Here is a 17,638-nt window from a genome sequence, read left to right on the forward strand (position 1 = left end):
AAATAAGGGACTAGGCCGGACATAGTGTTGAAACTTGTCACGTATGCCTGACAGTTCAAATTTTCCATGACCAACGTCAGGAAGTCCGATTCTATCTTTTCTACTTCATGCTGAGGGCAATAGTTTTCTTTGATTAAAGCAACAAATTGGCCCCAAGATAAGTTGTAGAGTAGAATCTTCCCCGTGGCTTGGAGTAATGACCTCCACCATGCCAACGCTTCTCCTTTAAATGATTGTGAAACAAATTTCACAACATCTTGCTCCGCACAATCGCTGATGTCAACAACAGCGTCCATTTCATCAAGCCATGTCATGCAATCGATGGCCCCATTTTCTCCTGTAAAGTCTCTGGGCTTGCAGGAGACAAAATATTTATATGAACAGGTCTTAACTGATGCCTCTTGATGAAACACAACTTGTCTAGACGGAATACTCCCTTGATTTGACAAGTCATGGACATCGTCCTCCCTTGACTCATGCGTTTTAGGAGTGGGCTTATTACATGCCATAGATAGAGTCTTGGAGTGGGTATCATTTGGTTCATCATACTGTCGATCAAGAGCTCGAGTAACAGCATAATCTATTATTGCCTGCAGTTCTGCTCCAGTTACATTAATTCTGGTAGCATCATTGTTGCCCTTCAAGTGACTGTTAGCTTCATCTAATCCAGCCATGTAGCTTGATTGCTACATAAATATTAACAATGATTTATTCAGAGATTATTATGGAATCATCATCTTTGACGATTTATCAACCATGGTAATATAAACCATATTGGTTAACTTGTTAGTTATATTTAATTAGTATTTTCCATTTTAATTTATCCTAGTTATAAAACATTAAGGATATTGAAGTGGCGCATAAGGCCTAGTCACAAGGACAATTCTAAAGTTTTGTAAGCCATGATTTCAGAGAATCGAGGCATTTAAGGTTTGAATCACGTTCATTACCTTCTCTTGACAGGGAGTTGTAGACTTCAACTGTCTTTTGTCTTTTAGGACAATAGGTATAGCCCGTGGGCATTTCCCTTCTGAGGGATGGTTATAATATGATCATCTTCTCAGATGCTATTAGTCGAGATCGTATGGATCCTACCGACCATTATGCTTGGACCTGGTCCAACACTTTCAGACAGGAGGTCACAGACCACCACTGTCGTTGTCTTATCGGACAACAAGTTTAGCCCGTAGGCACTTCATCACTATCGGATGTTTATAACGTGATCATCTTATAGGATGACACAAGCCATGATCTCAAGATCACTAGACTAGATAAGAAAATTGGAAGAATTCAATATAAGGATGACTGCTGTGATTTTATCGAATCACATTTGTCAGGAGTGCTAACACGTTTTTAGGTGTTAACAAGGATTTGAATCCCTTGGGTAGGTTTCACCCTCTTGGCCGCGTAGGCTAGATTTCACCTTTAAGATTCCTTTTAAAAATGCCTACTGGCAGGGAAGGAAGGATATTTATTTTATTTAGGATTTTATCATAAATCCTAATTTATAATTTAATATTAGCACAAATGGCCTAGTCGCGTAGACAAGTTTTATAAGCCATGATTGTCTGGGATCGAGGCATTTAGTAGTAGCACAAAAGGCTTAGTCACACGGACAAGTTTAATTTATAAGCCATGATCGTCTGGGATCGAGGCATTTAGTAATAGCACAAAAGGCTTAGTCTCGTGGACAAGTTTAATTTATAAGCCATGATCGTCTGGGATCGAGGCATTTAATAATAGCACAAAAGGCTTAGTCTCGTGGACAAGTTTAATTTATAAGCCATGATCGTCTGGGATCGAGGCATTTAATAATAGCACAAAAGGCTTAGTCACACGGACATATATAATTTATATGTTATGATTTCAGAGAATCAAAGTATTTGAGGTTTGAACCTAGTTCATTACCTTTTTCTGACAGGGAGTCATAGACCACCACTGCCTTTTGTCTTATATGAAAATTTGCATGGCCCGTAAGGACTGAAGGATAATTATGTCCTTATAGGGACTAATAAGAAAACGATTTTCAGTAAGAGGAGTTTCTTCTTCATTATTATTTTTGACTGCATTCTCCTTGGGTGTTCGTTTCATTTTTGTCGCGGTACGAAGCTCAGCATCTCAGGACCCCGAGTGTGGAGAACTCCTATTACGGCTTCTTCTCTTGGCGACGTATCCAATATATATAAAAATAATTGGAAGCAATAAATTTCAGATTAGAGTCGGGAGTAATCCTATGTTAAGTCTAGACTCAAGTATGTGCAATTGTGTCACTGAGATTAAACACATTAGGATAGTGTTTAATTCACTCAATGTTGGCTCTGATACCAACCTGTCACACCCCGATTTCCACGTGTCTCACCAGTGGGCCCGGTGGGGGATTACCGTGACGATGTTGGCAACAATATAGTCAAACCACACAATTATATAATGCACAGCGGAAGCTTAAAGATAAATATATACTTCAACCTCTGGTTGTAATATCAAATGTATTACAGAAGTCGAATATATCCACAGTGGATCAAAATAATAATAAAATATTGTTCCATCAGATACTGCAATCAAGCTTGCGAGACTTATCACGACGCTAGGGAGCTAATACCAGCCAATTTACGTTTAGGTACCTGCACTTAATCTTTTTGGGGAAAATACGTCAGTTTACACTGGTAAATACATTCAACCGACTCCTTTGAAAAGAGTTGGGAAAATTGATTTGAATGCACAAGGCACAAAATATTTTGACACGTTGATTAAAATACCCAAAGGCAAAATTAATCTTTTATACTTGGGACAATTTTGTTAATAAAAATCTTGTATCCGATTTACATGGTTGTCCAACATTTAGGGCCGGTGATTATACAATACAAGCCGGACAAGATTAATCGACGCACCACAAATATAATCTCACAAGAAGAATACTCTCACGAGTGAGTATACGTTATACATATGCAACAGGAGGTGTTTTGCCTACACCTTGTGCTTACGTCGTGGCCATTCACTTTTTAAAATGAGCCAAGGATATCCAGGACACGGTCATTAACCCCCAACGTTATTTGTTATCAATCAATACAGATTAAAACGGGATTATGCAATTTAATCATCTCCGATTAAAAGGTTTCTACACCCGACCAAGCGGTATATTTAAAATATCGTATCCCAAGCCCGTATAAGGGAAAATAAGTTAAAAGTATTTACCTTTGCAATGTATATTCCTTAATCAATTAAATCACCGATATCTTTTACTGGGGCTCCTTATTCTGGAACGAAGATTTTCAAAATAACCTATTAGAATCCTAACGGGTCTTTATATTAGCCGTAGCCTAGACCGGTTGGTTTCAAAAGATAGATACGGTTTAATCGCGTGGAAAGGCGAAAACCGTGAATGGAATGTGATTCTGACCCAACAAGTCTGGAGACTTGTTTTATATGGGTTTAATATTCACATTCTGGATTTCGGGGTCGAAATGATATGGTTTGACCCGTATCGGCTAATTTATGTAAACTAGTTACATAAGCCGAACCGTGCACGCAATAGGTGTAACGGGTAACCGTGAGAGTCCTACGCTTGCTTCCTAAGTCAATATACCTTAAAGAGGTTGCGGTATCATTAGGATACCTTCCGTGATGCCCGTAACGAGTTTAAGTTAACATTATGCCCCGTAGGGGTTTTTCGGTCATTTTAAAGACTTTTAAAGAGCTTTTCGAGTTCTACAGGAAATCTGAGTTTCCCGAACAGTTTATAAAGTCTAAAATACTTTATTTATTATTTAAAATTAGTAGCAACTGGAATCGGGTCAAAAGACCTTGTAGAACTCATTTTATGGCCAAAAAGGGCATATTCGGTATTTACCGAACCGTAGCCATAACCGCAGGTTATGAGCGAGGTAAAATTTATTAAAAATCTTTAAAATTCCCAAAATATTATTTTAATACAGTGGGTAGAAGTTTTGGTGACGAAATCTTGGTTTAGATAGGTGTTATGCTAATTGCGCCGTTTATCACAATAGTTTATTTTTATTGCGCTATTTAGCAGAACTCCTATTCTAGACCTCGGATTGACGTGAGACTTTAAGGACATGCTTATAATTTAGTGAGCAAGGTTATGGTCCGTTCACGTGTCCGAAATACTAGTTTTATTTTAAAAAGGGCGTTACGGTCAACTTTTAGGCGATTAACGGAAATGCGTAAAAGACTCGGACAAACGATGAACCGGTCACAGAGGGTTATACCATCACGTGACCTGGTCCTAAGAGAGTCCTAAGGCATATCTATACCTCACTAAAACGGGTCAGAACTGAAGTCAATGCAAAAGTCAAACTTTTGCGACATTCGGCTCCGAACCGGGTTAATATAGCAATTGGTCGATTCAAACGAGCGCAAACAAGTTTATATACTTAATATCATGTTTTATGATCATCAAAACAGGTTCCATAGTATATACATTACAGATTATGCAAGATTCGCCAAAACGACATTCTGTTGACTTTTTGGGTGCACGTTTGACTCGACATTTGACATAGTTAGAGTGGTGATCAGTGGGAACCCTTTTAGAGGTTTATTACCCACATAATTACCAACAAATAACCATTCTTGATTCGACAATTCACTGAATCATTTGTGAGTTATCGCTAAGTCGACCGTTAGTTACGACGGATCGACTTTTAAGCTAAAACTAAGTTAAAGCTCAAATGGGAAAGGAGTGGAACACTTACTGAGGTCCTATGCACCTAGTGTGACCACTTGAGAGGAAGTTGGAGCTCCAGAAATGACCAAATGATGCAGATGATGGGGTGTGAACTTATGGTTGCAACTTAGGCTTTATATAGTGGTTTCAAGCACCACAATTGATTGACAACAAAGTCTAGCACACACCACAACTGATCAACACTTGTCCTTAGTGTTAGGGGTCGTTTAGGGGTCATTTGGAGGTGTTTAAATGCAGATGATGGCTCTTGGAAGGCTGAACAGCCAAGTTAAGCATGTTTCTGCATCTGGGCGCCTGACGCGGCCCGCATGGGGGAACCAGGCACTTTGTACGCGGGTCGCCTGAAGTTTACTAACCAGGCGCGTTTAAGAGGAGGCTCGCGGCCCGCCTCAACTTACCTTGAAACCTTACGCGGGTCGCGTTAGGTTATGTTTTCAGGATTTTTAAATCCTTTGTAATCATGATCAGAATCTTGCCAAATCTTTCGCAATGATTACCGAATCTTTGTAATTAATAACCTGACCTTTCGGAACCGAAGGGGTAACTTTGCGAATTGGCCCTCGGTTATTTACGATTAAGGGCCTCGCGTTATTTATGTGAATTATTAAGTCCTCTGGTTATTTTCAATATTATCTGAAAGGTCTTAACTTTTATTATTGACGCTTTTAACCCCTCGTACACGGATTTGATCATAACTTTCTCGTTTTAAAACGGAACTTCGCGAGATTTATATATCATATTCTAGTGAGCGTATTTTATTGTTACCAAGCCTCGGGTTCGTTAAATGGTCACTCAGAGGTATAATTAAACATGTTGGCACAGTTAACCCCTGTAGCTTGTAATTTCTCACTTTCTTCTGCGTTCCGCTTCCGTACGATCCGTGATTTATTCGTTTGAAGGTACGAGCATCGTTTAGGGATACTATACAGTATATTTATCTTTGTTTGACATTTTATAACCCTCGAATTTATATACTTTCAAGGTATGTCAACATTAGTCCTTTATTTAATATTAATGCCACGTGTAAACAAATGACACGTGTTAACACATCATTGGACACAAAATTTCGAGGTGTTACACTTTGATACAAAGTCACAATACTTACATGTGCAATGCCATGACTCCGCATCCACTCACGATCAGCCTCCAGTTGTTGGAGCGAAGAAGTCAGCGCATCTCTGGCTTCAACAGCAGCATCAGCCCGCTCTTCCGCAACAGTCACGCGGGCTGTGAGGTCTGTAACCGCGACCTCCCGGGTCTGAACTTCAGCCTTTCAAAGAGCAAAAAACAGTTTAATCAAAATCAGTAAACATTCTCAAAAGGCGGAAAGAAAAATACAAACAGAAATAACGAATCATACCTGAAGGCTGGCAACAACTTGATCCAAACGGGTGCGCTCAGCATTCGCCACCTCAAGAGCCTTAGAAGAGCGACTCTCACTCTCTTTGGCCTCCTCAAGGGCTTTTGCAGCATGAGCCCCCGCTTCCTTGGACTCTTCAAGCGCCATTACAGCCCGGGCCCCCGCCTGCTGCGCTTTAACCGCAACCGCCTCAGTTGCCGCCTTCTCTTTGCCCAAAGCAGCGTTCGCTGCCTTGGCATTCGTCAACTCCTAACGAGCACAAAACAGATTGTCATTCTGCTTATCCCAAGATTCATTCCACTTCTTGCGCTAATTGGAAAACTTTTCGTTCCAACTCTTGCGTTCATCAGAAAGTAACTTGGCAAGAGTACGAACCTGTTTCAGCTCAGCAGTTGCAGCCCACGCTGCAGTCTGTTTCTGCTTATCAAAAGCAGCTCTATCTCTTTCAAGCTGCTCCGCACCCGCACGAGCAGCCTTCACCAACTCTTCTGCTTCGGCCTGCAAACGAGCAGCTTCTTCTTCCCTGCGGCCTAGCACCTTGTAATCTTCCAAAATGGCATTCGCCACAATGGAACTTCCTACTAGCATAGAAGACAGTTGGTTGATGCGCAGCTCACGTTCAGTTTCAAATGGGGTGCCCAGACCACCCAGAATCTCCCTACACGCGAAAGGATCGTTCGAAATATCATCCCCCTGCATAACAGTCCAGGGGGGTCGATGATAAGTTGTACTTCGATCCTGTGTGTAGGTGCGGTAATAGTACTCCAATTCAGACTCCCCAGGCTGAATAGGAGGCCCATCATAACCCGCACCACCGGAAGAAGAACCGGAAACCTTCTCACCAGCTGAAGATTTCTGCGGCTCAGCATCAGTCTGCCGCGGCTCAGCATCCGACTTCTGTTTCCCAGTATCTGAAAACCTAAAGTCCAATCCATCACCCTCATTGGGAGAGATTAGATTGTTGGAGGAATCCACAGTATCAAAAATCTGGGAAGCAGTCTTCTCCACCGTCTTCTCCACCTGCACGGTGGGATCAGGGGTACCTCAAAAGGTGCCGCAGGCTCCTTTGGTAACTCAGGCTCCTTTGGCACCCCCGCATCCACAACAGCGGTATGCGAAGGAGACAAAGGAAAATCGAAGAACGAAAAACCTGCATCTTGTGGTTCTGCAAATACAAAGAGCAACAACTATTAATCCAACACGATGTGCATACAAAACAATGCAAAAAGTTATACTCACCAGCAGCAACCGCAGGTTTCTTTCACACCGGAGGAGCCCTTTTAGACTGCAGCTTCCGACGCTTCGGTTCACCACCACCAGCAGCCTTTTGCTCTGGTTCTCTCTTCTTACCAACAACGGGGGGACCCGCAGCGGTTCCACCCGCAGCCGCACCACTACCTAGAACACCCAAACCCTCAAGGGTATCAGATACTACCACATAATCGTATATCTGCGATAACAAGATCGATAGGTACCTACGGCCCGAGACACCGGAAGAGGGGCAACTGAGCCCTCAGCTTTCTCCTTACCACGACCCCGCGTGGTTTTCTTCACCTGCTTCTTCTCCACATGCTTCTTAGGGATGCGCTTTTCAAACTTCCCCAAATCCGCAAGGATAGCTGCATGGGAGAAATTAAGCAAACAAATTACGAGGGTAAACTTGGAAAACAAGTACAACTTGGAAAATACCTTTTTCGCCTTCTGGCACGGGTGCCCTCAACACATCACGTTTGGGTACACGGAAGTTACCAACAATTTCTAGATTAAAACCTTCCCGTAACTCAACCGGAATCAGATCAACTTGGCCCTTGAAATCGGGCTCAAACATCCTCCACAAGCCAACCGCATCCGCTGATACAACACATGCATGCATATTACTACAAGGATAATGAAGCAAGAAAAACAATAAAGAGTAACAGGCTTACCACCACTCTTTTCCCGCAGAACGGGTCTTGCCTTCCTGTCCGGCCTAGTAAGCATCATCCGCAACACCCACAGCTGGTTGTTGTCTAACTTCTTGAGTTCAATAGGCCGCAGCCTAGAGAACCAGTTCACAGTCTTCGCGGTGGCAACCGGAATGTCCTCATCAGTGACACCAATATTGACATCCCGGAAAGTCATATTGGCATATACCGCACAGGCTTTAACATAGAAGAACTTCATCTTCCAATGGGTCACACCCTTCGGAGGTGTCATCAACTTCAAACTCCCATGACGTTGAGTAAAAGAGAAAAAACCGGTGTTCACCGTCAACTGGTAAAATCGCCGGAAATTTTCAACAGTAATGGGCAAGCCATGGGCACGGAAGGTATACTCAAAGTTCCTGATTCGGAACATCCCAAATGGACTAAGTTGGGAGATATGGAGATGATAGTACTCCAACACCTCCGCAACGAACACCGTCACCGGCAACCGAAGGTTGCCTTCGGTGAAAAAATCTGCCCACATAGTAATATAACCGGCCGGAGCATCGGCACCGGTATCCCCCTCTTGTGGGTAAGTAGCCTCCCACTCGTCGGCCATATGACCGGTGGTCATCAGGTTTTTAAAACCACCCTTTGACCACTTCAACACCGGTAACCCACCACCGGAAGCATCAACATCATCATCTTCGTCTTCATCAGCCGCCACTACCGGCTGTTCAGGGTTTTCACCCCCCATATTGTGTACATTCGATGGTTCAGCCATCAGAAATATGGACAACGGAAAGAACGTGAGTGGAAAAACTCAAATCAACCTCACCAGAAGTTCAAGAAATATCGTCGGAGAAGACAGAGAAAATGTTTCTCTCACCGGCAAATTTTTGAAATTTCGAACAAGTAAGGGGAAACCACGAACGGTATCCCCTTATATACCCATCGCAATTAATGCGGAGGGACAAACTGAATCATCGCGTTCAAAAAGAGCGAATTACGCGACACCACGTGTCAAGCGCTGTTTCCGCTGACGGTTACCACGCGCGCGTTGCCGCCCACGCGCCTGACAAGAGAGACCTTTACACTCCTTGCTACAGTGCATTTAATGCCTCGGGCAGTGCAAATGTCCTTTCATTTCAGCACATGCCAGAATGATCTCACCAACTTCCACCAACTCACACGTGAGATCAGCCACGTATGCAACAAAAAGCGACTACATTATCCAATTATAAGCGGCATGCGGTTTCTCTGGTATACCGCACCATAACCCATACCGCATGTCGTTTTTTTACATACCCCTAAAAATAGGCAAAAATATATATCTCCACACTATAAGGGGGTATAATACTTATCCGCACTACCCACGAGCACACGTGGAATATGCGGAAATGACACACACGAGCCCGTTCAGGTGTGTCGGATACTCAGAACCAGCGTTGTTCTTTGGACTAAACCGCATCTCAGAAACAGGTAAACCGCATTTCCTTCATTCTCTTCAAGCTTCAAATCCCTCCTGTCCGGTTCACAACCACAGAGGGTGCATAAACAACCTCTTTAACGAGAAGAAGGAAGGGAATGTACGCGTACGCACATCAGCAACCCTGACTCCTGATCCTTCAAGAGCCACATCCGAGCAACACAACCGTTTCAAGCGAATATGGGGTGACAAAACCGCAGACACTCATGAGTCGCTGCGGACACAACCATAGCTTCCGCAAACGGTTGCTACGGAAGAGCCACAACTAAGTCTTCACATCGAGGAACGAAACTACTTCAAGGAAAACTCCTCGGTATTGGAGCGTGAAGGAAGGTGCCTAAGGAAGAGATGCGGACGAGATCCCTAATGATCATACGAGATCTTGTCGAATAACAAGCGATCGAAGAAGCGGTAACAAGTCTGCTTATGACTTTGTTACCCTACTTGTAAAATGGATAGAATAAACAATGGTGGGCATTACCAGGCCTATGACCATGTTTATTTGACCATTATCCAGAATCACATTGTTCGACCAAACATGGCCAACATTGACGCAGGTACTCAACGTTGTTCCCACAACCGTGGCCAACAATGTCAAGCAACGAGGTAACCGCAAAGGATGTGCGGTTACTAGAGAGCTAATTGGAAGAACATGAACACCCCACACAAGGGATCATCATTTGATGTCCAATCATGACATCAGAAAACTCTCTTCTTCATTCACCACTTCAAAGGTTGGTTTGAAGTTTGTGCACACCTTCAACCACCATCTCAGAGATTGGTTCGAAGTTTGTGCATACGCCCAACAAGGTCTCAGGTTGGTTCGACACACCAACAGGTGGCACCCAACCCGAGGTTGAGAATTTCGTATCAGACGAATCATTCTCACCGGTACGGAAGAGGCATCAAATGACTCTTCCAGACCTCCAGCTTGATTTACAAAGAGCAAAGACCATCCACTTGGTCTAGGATCTTCTCCAGACTCCAAACTACCTTCTAGACACCATAGTCCAGTACTCCTCCCACATGCAACTTGCATATGGCAGCAACACTAGACTGGGGGGACTTGAAGGGGTATGGTCCCAGATCTCGCGTCAGCATCGACCGCGAGTGACCATTACCCTTATCAAAACCCCCACTAGCTAACAACCTACTTATGTCCGTGCGGGAACGCATCGACACAGTGGTTGAGTCCAATTTGTCTAGTGATGGAGGAGGACTTACGTGGAATATGAGAACGGTAGGGTGATGCGGCATAACATCACATCTGGTGTATGAAAACGGAAGTATTCACAGCGATGCGGCCTGGCACCGCGTCCAGTGAACACTTCTATCAATACAAGGAAGCTGCGACAGTAACCACAGGCGACGATGCGGCTGGCACCGCGTCTCGCGTATTTCTTGATCACAAGCAAGGGACGCGGTAACATCAGATATTACCGCAGGCAGCGATGCGGCTCGCACCGCATCCTATACGCCCAACAAGTGGGACTGACACCACAGTGCAAGTAGCACCAATGACAGTCATCTGTCAGGGCTACGTAAGTAACAGACTGACGTGGCGTAACCTCCACACCCGACAAGCCTGACACACCTGCAAAGGTGCAGCACGTCGTCAGTCTGTCCATCATCCTCCTCCTTCACTCCTCGGCTATAAATACCAACCCCAAACCAGGTTTGAGGGATCTCTTCACAACTCTCTCACTACTACTACTATCATACTTTGCTTCCCAAGCAGATTACTGATTCTTACGCCGGAGAGTGGTAACAAGGAGCACCCCCCCACCCCATCCTCCTTGTTACGAGTCACGGTTTGTTTCTTTGCGCAGGAGATCAACCCACCGGTGATCCAGTCAACGATCCTCGGGAGGAAGGGATTAACCCTTCTTGACGAGATCAGTGAGTTAACCCTGCCCGGTTAACCATTGTTTCATCAACTATTTAGTTATTGCTCAAATTTCTATATGACAATAACGTGACCACAATGTGATCGTGATTTAGTTATTCCACCACATATCAAATTATCAATGTAACATTTTAACTATTGATTTTCTCGATAACATTTAGTATCTACTTTCTCGCAAAATTCAGTTTTTATATGATGCTAACTAGGTCCATATGCATGAGATTAAAGGCTTATGAGTGTATAGATAAATTTAAATCTCATCTAATATCATAATTATTTTTCTTGGATATGTATTTATTTGTTGGAGATAATGGAAAATACAACGTGTCGATGGCTTATTAGCTCCCGTTCGACATATCAAACTCAACGGATGAATGCAAGTTGTTGATGTCAAACCAACATCCATTGTCAAAGTAAATCGGTCATAACCCACTCAAAGGAAACTATTGTGTTCTAATTTTAATTTAAGTTTAAATTTAAACAAATTAATCAAGCAAATCACTATATTTCGAACCAATGGCCACGCGTATAAAACCAAAACATGTTACAATTCCATTTTGATGATACAAGGGGATAAATAAATTCAAATTTTGATGATACAAGTGATAAATAAATACAGAAACTATTCAAATAAATGATGCCAAACATTTTAAATGAATACGAAAACCTTATGATGCTATGATATTGCAATAGAATGATTATTGATTCTCACTCTACCCCAAATATGTCTCTTGAGTAGGTGTCTTACTAGACGTAATGAAGTTGAGTACCACCCGGACGATTGGGTTCATCCTACTCATCCGTGTATGGCTCATCAATCTCGGCAACATGCCTATCAAGTAAAGTAAACGAGTTTAAAACATTAACTTGGAAAGTAGACTTTTTTACCATGATTTTACGAAGTAGTCTTTTTGATGATTTGATCGATGCTCAAAGGTAGACCTTTCGCTTTTGTTAGGCTGAAGAAACCTTTATTACCACTATTAGTTCATGAAATGTTTTAACAGAGTCTCTTAAGTATTGAAAACGCTCCCCTATATAATTTTTAAACAACTTACACAAAAGGTTATACAAATACCCCCAACTTTATAGTTGCTATCTTTCTAATAGTGAACTTTAACCCGTATTTTGATTCAATGTCCACTTGGTTTATGAGTACAAAGGGACACATTTTAATGTCTAAAATTCTAAATGTACAAACACATAAAAAAGGTTTGGCATCCAACGTGTTTGTGGTGATTTAATGCACTACTCCTTGTACAACATTAGCCATTGCAAACACCACATTTTCTTTCTCTTCTTTATCCTTCCAATATGCACCTATTCAAGAACATAAACATGTATAATAACTTCCAAAAGTTAACTAATCGATACGAATTGAAGACAAACTAACTAAAATACGAAGACACTTACCATGTTCAAAACATCAAATTTGAAAGACAAAACGTATCTAAATGAAAATCACAAACATTAAACAAAAACATCATATTGTACTCGAAATAAATCATCGACAAAAACAAAACAAAATATAATACTTTAATTTTTTGAGGGTTTGTTTAATTTTTGAGGGTTTTTTATACAAGCGCTAAAGTGGAAAAAATGCATTTAAGTTAGGGAGTTGAAATGGGTTTTAGGTTGGGTCAAAAGATTTAACTTCTCAAGTGGGATTTTAAGTTCCGTTGCAATGTTTTTGGGTTGGGTCAAAAGACTTTAGCCCAATATTTGAGATTGTTCTTGCGAGTGGTTTCAACTTTAAAGGATGTGGATATGTGAATTTTCGAGATTAGATTGTACGAAATATAGGTGAAAAAAACGGGTATAAAATATTACCTAAAAAGGCCCCGAAGACCGAGACCAGGTATTAATAACCCGGTTACTCCCTATCAGGTTTCATACACGATCACTTTCTCACCAAATCCTAGTCGCATACCCATCCTGGGTATTGTCATACCCAATTTTTGATCCTATCAACCATACCCGTACCCAGTTTCAACTTAGAACCAAGTATGGCCCAATATCTGATTTGTGCATCTCTAGTATAAAACCAAGTTAGAAATGAATTGGATTGGGTTGGCTTCGTGACAAATCGTCCATGTGTAGGTTTAGACTTTAGAGCCACCTTGAACTTGAAAAGTGGCATATCTGGACCCAAGTGGTAAACATCGCTAACAAAAGGATTGCGGGTTATATTCTATCCAATACACAAAAATTTTCGCATGTTATTTACATATTCAACAATCGAGGCACACCGATTCATCACACATTTTTAAATATTAACTCTTAAAAAATCAAGGGTCCACTAACAATCTCAGGGAAACCGAATAGAAACTCTGGAACCATGATTGTGTTCACAAAAGTCACCACGACCATGGACAAGTTAAGTGGTTAGATTTTGTGATTTCTGTTTCATTCATTCCTTTGGTTAAGGGGTCGATGTGGTACACACTCTAGGATGTTGATAAGTTTTTAAGGACATGACTACATGCCTAAATCATGTTAAGTTCATAGTTGGGTGGGTAGTCCTTATTTTATAATGATTATACTACTAGTGAATAGTGATGCATGTGTCGGTTTTGGGCTTCAAAACAAATGGGTTTCTAAAAACCATTTGGTTTCAGTTTTTTTGATTTTCGGTTTTCACGAACGGTTCGTTTCTTTTTTTTTTTTTTTTTTTTGGCTTTGCCGGTGCTTGGGCTCCAAAAAGTTTTGGGTGAAAAAATTGGTTTTATATTCTTATTATGTGAACCCACCTCTGAAAAAAATAATATTTAATGATGGACAACCGACGTTAAATATTAACTACCCGTAATAGAAAAGTCATTTGGTCCGTCAGTATGTACATGTATGGATGTACAAATGGGTGTATGTATGTACAAATGTACGTGACTAGCTAGCCACATTGTACCTAAAGGGATCAAATGACCCACTCGTAAATTTCTTAATAAACTAATCACCTTTGTTGGACTTTTATGATAACCTGGTAAGACTCCACTAGGATATAATTATGAACCTACTAGTTACAATTAGAAAAAAAAAAAACAAAAAAAAACAATTTATCTTTTCTTATTTTTATTGAAACTAAAAGTGGGTACCGGTACCGAATATACCTGGTACGATACGGTACCTGTATTTGAGGGTAAAAACCGGTAAATACAGGTACCAAACCGGTACTGAAAATGTCAAAAGTCAGTACCGAATCGATACCGAAAATGTACCCGTTTTGGTAAATTAGGTACCGTTACCCGGTACCATTTGCTCATCCGTAGGTGATTTTACTATTCATTAAGTTGTAATTTTAATATATAGGTAATAGGTAATGAAATGTAATTGATAAAACTTCCTGAACTCGTTTCTCAGATTCCTATCTCAAAAAGACGTTTTAACACCTGGAAAATGTTATTTTCTGAACTTGTCTTTCAAAAACGATTCTTGTTAACTAGAAGGGTAACTCAGTCATTTTATATGTAATTCTGTTAACTAGAAGGGCAATTCGGCCATATAAATGACCGAATTGCCTTCTCGTTAACAGAAATAATGGATAAAGTTAATCCAGTAGACTAAAATGGTAATGGTGAAACTTTTTTTTGGACCTACAGGTAAAAAATGAAATATTTTAACTAAACTGATAAAATAATCAAACCATATAGACTAAAATGACATTTAACTCTTAAATATAAATTGGTTAGTAAACGTGGATAAAATTAATTTCCAAAGATATTGATGAACCCTAGCTCTCAACTTGATTCACTATGTGATTTTGACTTTAATTTTGTACCTGTTGGACACTTGGACCTATTAAATATGATGTGGGTCAACTTCTGACTTCTTATGCAGTGTAGTAAATGGTAGTATGGTACATATAGTCATGTTTAGACTAGAAGGTATGGGGGCCGGCTTGGCCCGGCGCCGGACCCCCACACCGGCCCCCTGGATCGGCTCGCGACTCAAACGGCCACCCATAGCCGGGTGCGCCGCTCCTCCATTCAAATAATATAGCCGTTGAACGGCTAGAAATATTTAAAAAAAAAAAAAAAAATCATTTTATTCTATAAAATCACCCACTTTCACTATTATTTCCCCACTTTCAACCCAAAACCCTCTCACTTTTATACCAATTTCTCCCACTTTTATAAAAAAAAATATCTTTTCACTCACAATGGCTTCTAATCCTTGGTGGCCCTCGTCTTCGGATGACGAAGAGGAGATGTTTTTCGCAAACGCTGTACTACGGGCGGGACAGATTTTAATCGAAGAGGAAGAGGAAGAGGAAGAGGAAATGGAAGAAATTGGTGAAAATGTTATTACCACACGAATACGCATTAACAGAGACCGCCAAGGTTTTTATTACAAAATTTCATTGTTCTTATTTTTTTTTAACTCGTACTTATATATTTTATACGACAGGAGCGCACGACAAATTGGTGAACGATTATTTTTCGGATGAGCCACTTTACAACGCCGACATTTTTAGACGCAGGTTCCGAATGAGTCGCCGCTTATTCACAAGGATTGCCAATGATTTGGCGGGGCTAGACCCGTTTTTCACACAACGTCCTGATGCTCGTAATTATCAAGGGTTTACAACGTTACAAAAGTGTACTGCGGCCATTCGACAACTGGCGTACGGGACAGTGGCCGACGCTTTGGACGAGTATTTACAGATGTCGGCAAGAACTACGCGGGAATGTTTGTATCGGTTTTGCCATAATGTGGTGAAACTGTATAGCAAAAAATATTTGCGGAAACCAAACGCGTATGATGTTCAACAGTTGTACCAAGCTCATGAAGCAAGGCACGGGTTTCCGGGAATGCTTGGTAGCATTGATTGTATGCATTGGCAGTGGCATAGTTGCCCGACTGCGTGGCGCGGCCAATATACGCGAGGTGATCACGGATATCCAACCGTGATACTTGAAGCTGTGGCATCACAAGATTTGTGGATATGGCATTCTTTCTTTGGTCTCCCTGGTTCACTCAACGACCTCAACGTGTTATACCAATCGGCCATTTTTACCGATGTCGTTAATGGAACGGGACCGGACACACGTTTTACAGTTTCTGGGGTAGAGTACAGACGTGGGTATTATCTTGCTGACGGGATATATCCGTCTTGGTCTACAATTGTGAAGACTATTCCATATCCCGAGGACGAAAAACGGAAAAAATTTGCGAAGCGTCAAGAAGCGGCAAGAAAAGACATCGAACGTGCTTTTGGTGTCTTACAAAAAAAATGGGCCATCCTTGCACAACCGGCACGTGCGTTCACCCCAAAAAGGCTGCGTCTTTGTATGTACGCTTGCATTTTGCTCCATAACATGATTATTGAAGACGAGGGTCGGGCGATTTGTGAGTTTGATGAGAATGCACCTTGGGGGAACACTGTCCCGGTTGATCCCCCACAACAGGATTTAAACTCGTTCTCGCTAACAAACGACTTCACGCATGCAAACCTTCAACAAGATCTGGTAGAACATATTTGGAACAACGTTAACATGGTGGACGATGACGGAGCCGAAGGTGAAGACGAAGACGAGTAGTGTGTTTGTTTTAAATTTTAGACTTCGTAGGCTTTTTTTATTTTTTAGTTTCGGTTTTTTTTTTTTTTAGGAAATGTAATTTTTTTTATTTTTATGTTATGAAATGAAATTATTTTATGTTGTTTTATATTGTGTTTTTTAAATTTTATAAAGATTTTATTACCTTGGGTTATAAAATTAAAACAAAAGAAATTATAAAATAATGAGGTGGGGCCCCATCCTCCATCCCCCTCCATCCTTCATTTGGCTCATCCCCCACGAGCCGCATACGTGGCGCCTACGTGGAGGCTCATCCCCGTGGGGATGAGCCAAACCATACCCACTAGTCTTATAGGTTACAAGTCCAACCAAATGAGTAATGGCAAATACGGATATGAAAATTTTAGACGAACTTTAATTAAAACCATATTTATCCCTCTCTTATAAATTTACATAAAGGACAAGAAGCTGTGTCGCTGCCATTTTCTGAATAACATTATTATGTATGACCCTTTGAACTCAACTAAGTAGGTCCACAGCCTCTGGCGTCAGAAAAACAAAAATATCAAAAGTAAATACAATAGGGATTTTTACGTATTTCCCCCTCCTAAGCTGCCTTATTACGTATTTACCCAAACCAAAAAAACAATTACATATTTCCCCTTTTTTTGAGTAATTACCTTCCTACCCCCAAATTAAAAAACGTGTATATCCCATTCGTGTATACTGAACGCATCCAAACCCTACACCCAGAGACGTTT

At 41.3% G+C, this 17,638-nt stretch overlaps 1 protein-coding gene across 1 annotated transcript; it reads left to right on the plus strand.

The window, feature by feature from the left end:
- Positions 1–15,278: 15,278 nt before the first annotated feature.
- On the plus strand, positions 15,279–16,948 carry LOC110893253 (putative nuclease HARBI1). The gene is made up of 2 exons (XM_022140368.2): positions 15,279–15,698; positions 15,766–16,948. Exons 1-2 carry the CDS (start codon positions 15,518–15,520, stop codon positions 16,896–16,898), a joined length of 1,314 nt encoding a protein of 437 aa, XP_021996060.1. The 5' UTR covers positions 15,279–15,517; the 3' UTR covers positions 16,899–16,948.
- Positions 16,949–17,638: the final 690 nt, after the last annotated feature.

The sequence above is a fragment of the Helianthus annuus genome, chromosome 4 (assembly GCF_002127325.2).
Source record: "Helianthus annuus cultivar XRQ/B chromosome 4, HanXRQr2.0-SUNRISE, whole genome shotgun sequence".
In the NCBI taxonomy this organism is placed as follows: domain Eukaryota; kingdom Viridiplantae; phylum Streptophyta; class Magnoliopsida; order Asterales; family Asteraceae; genus Helianthus; species Helianthus annuus.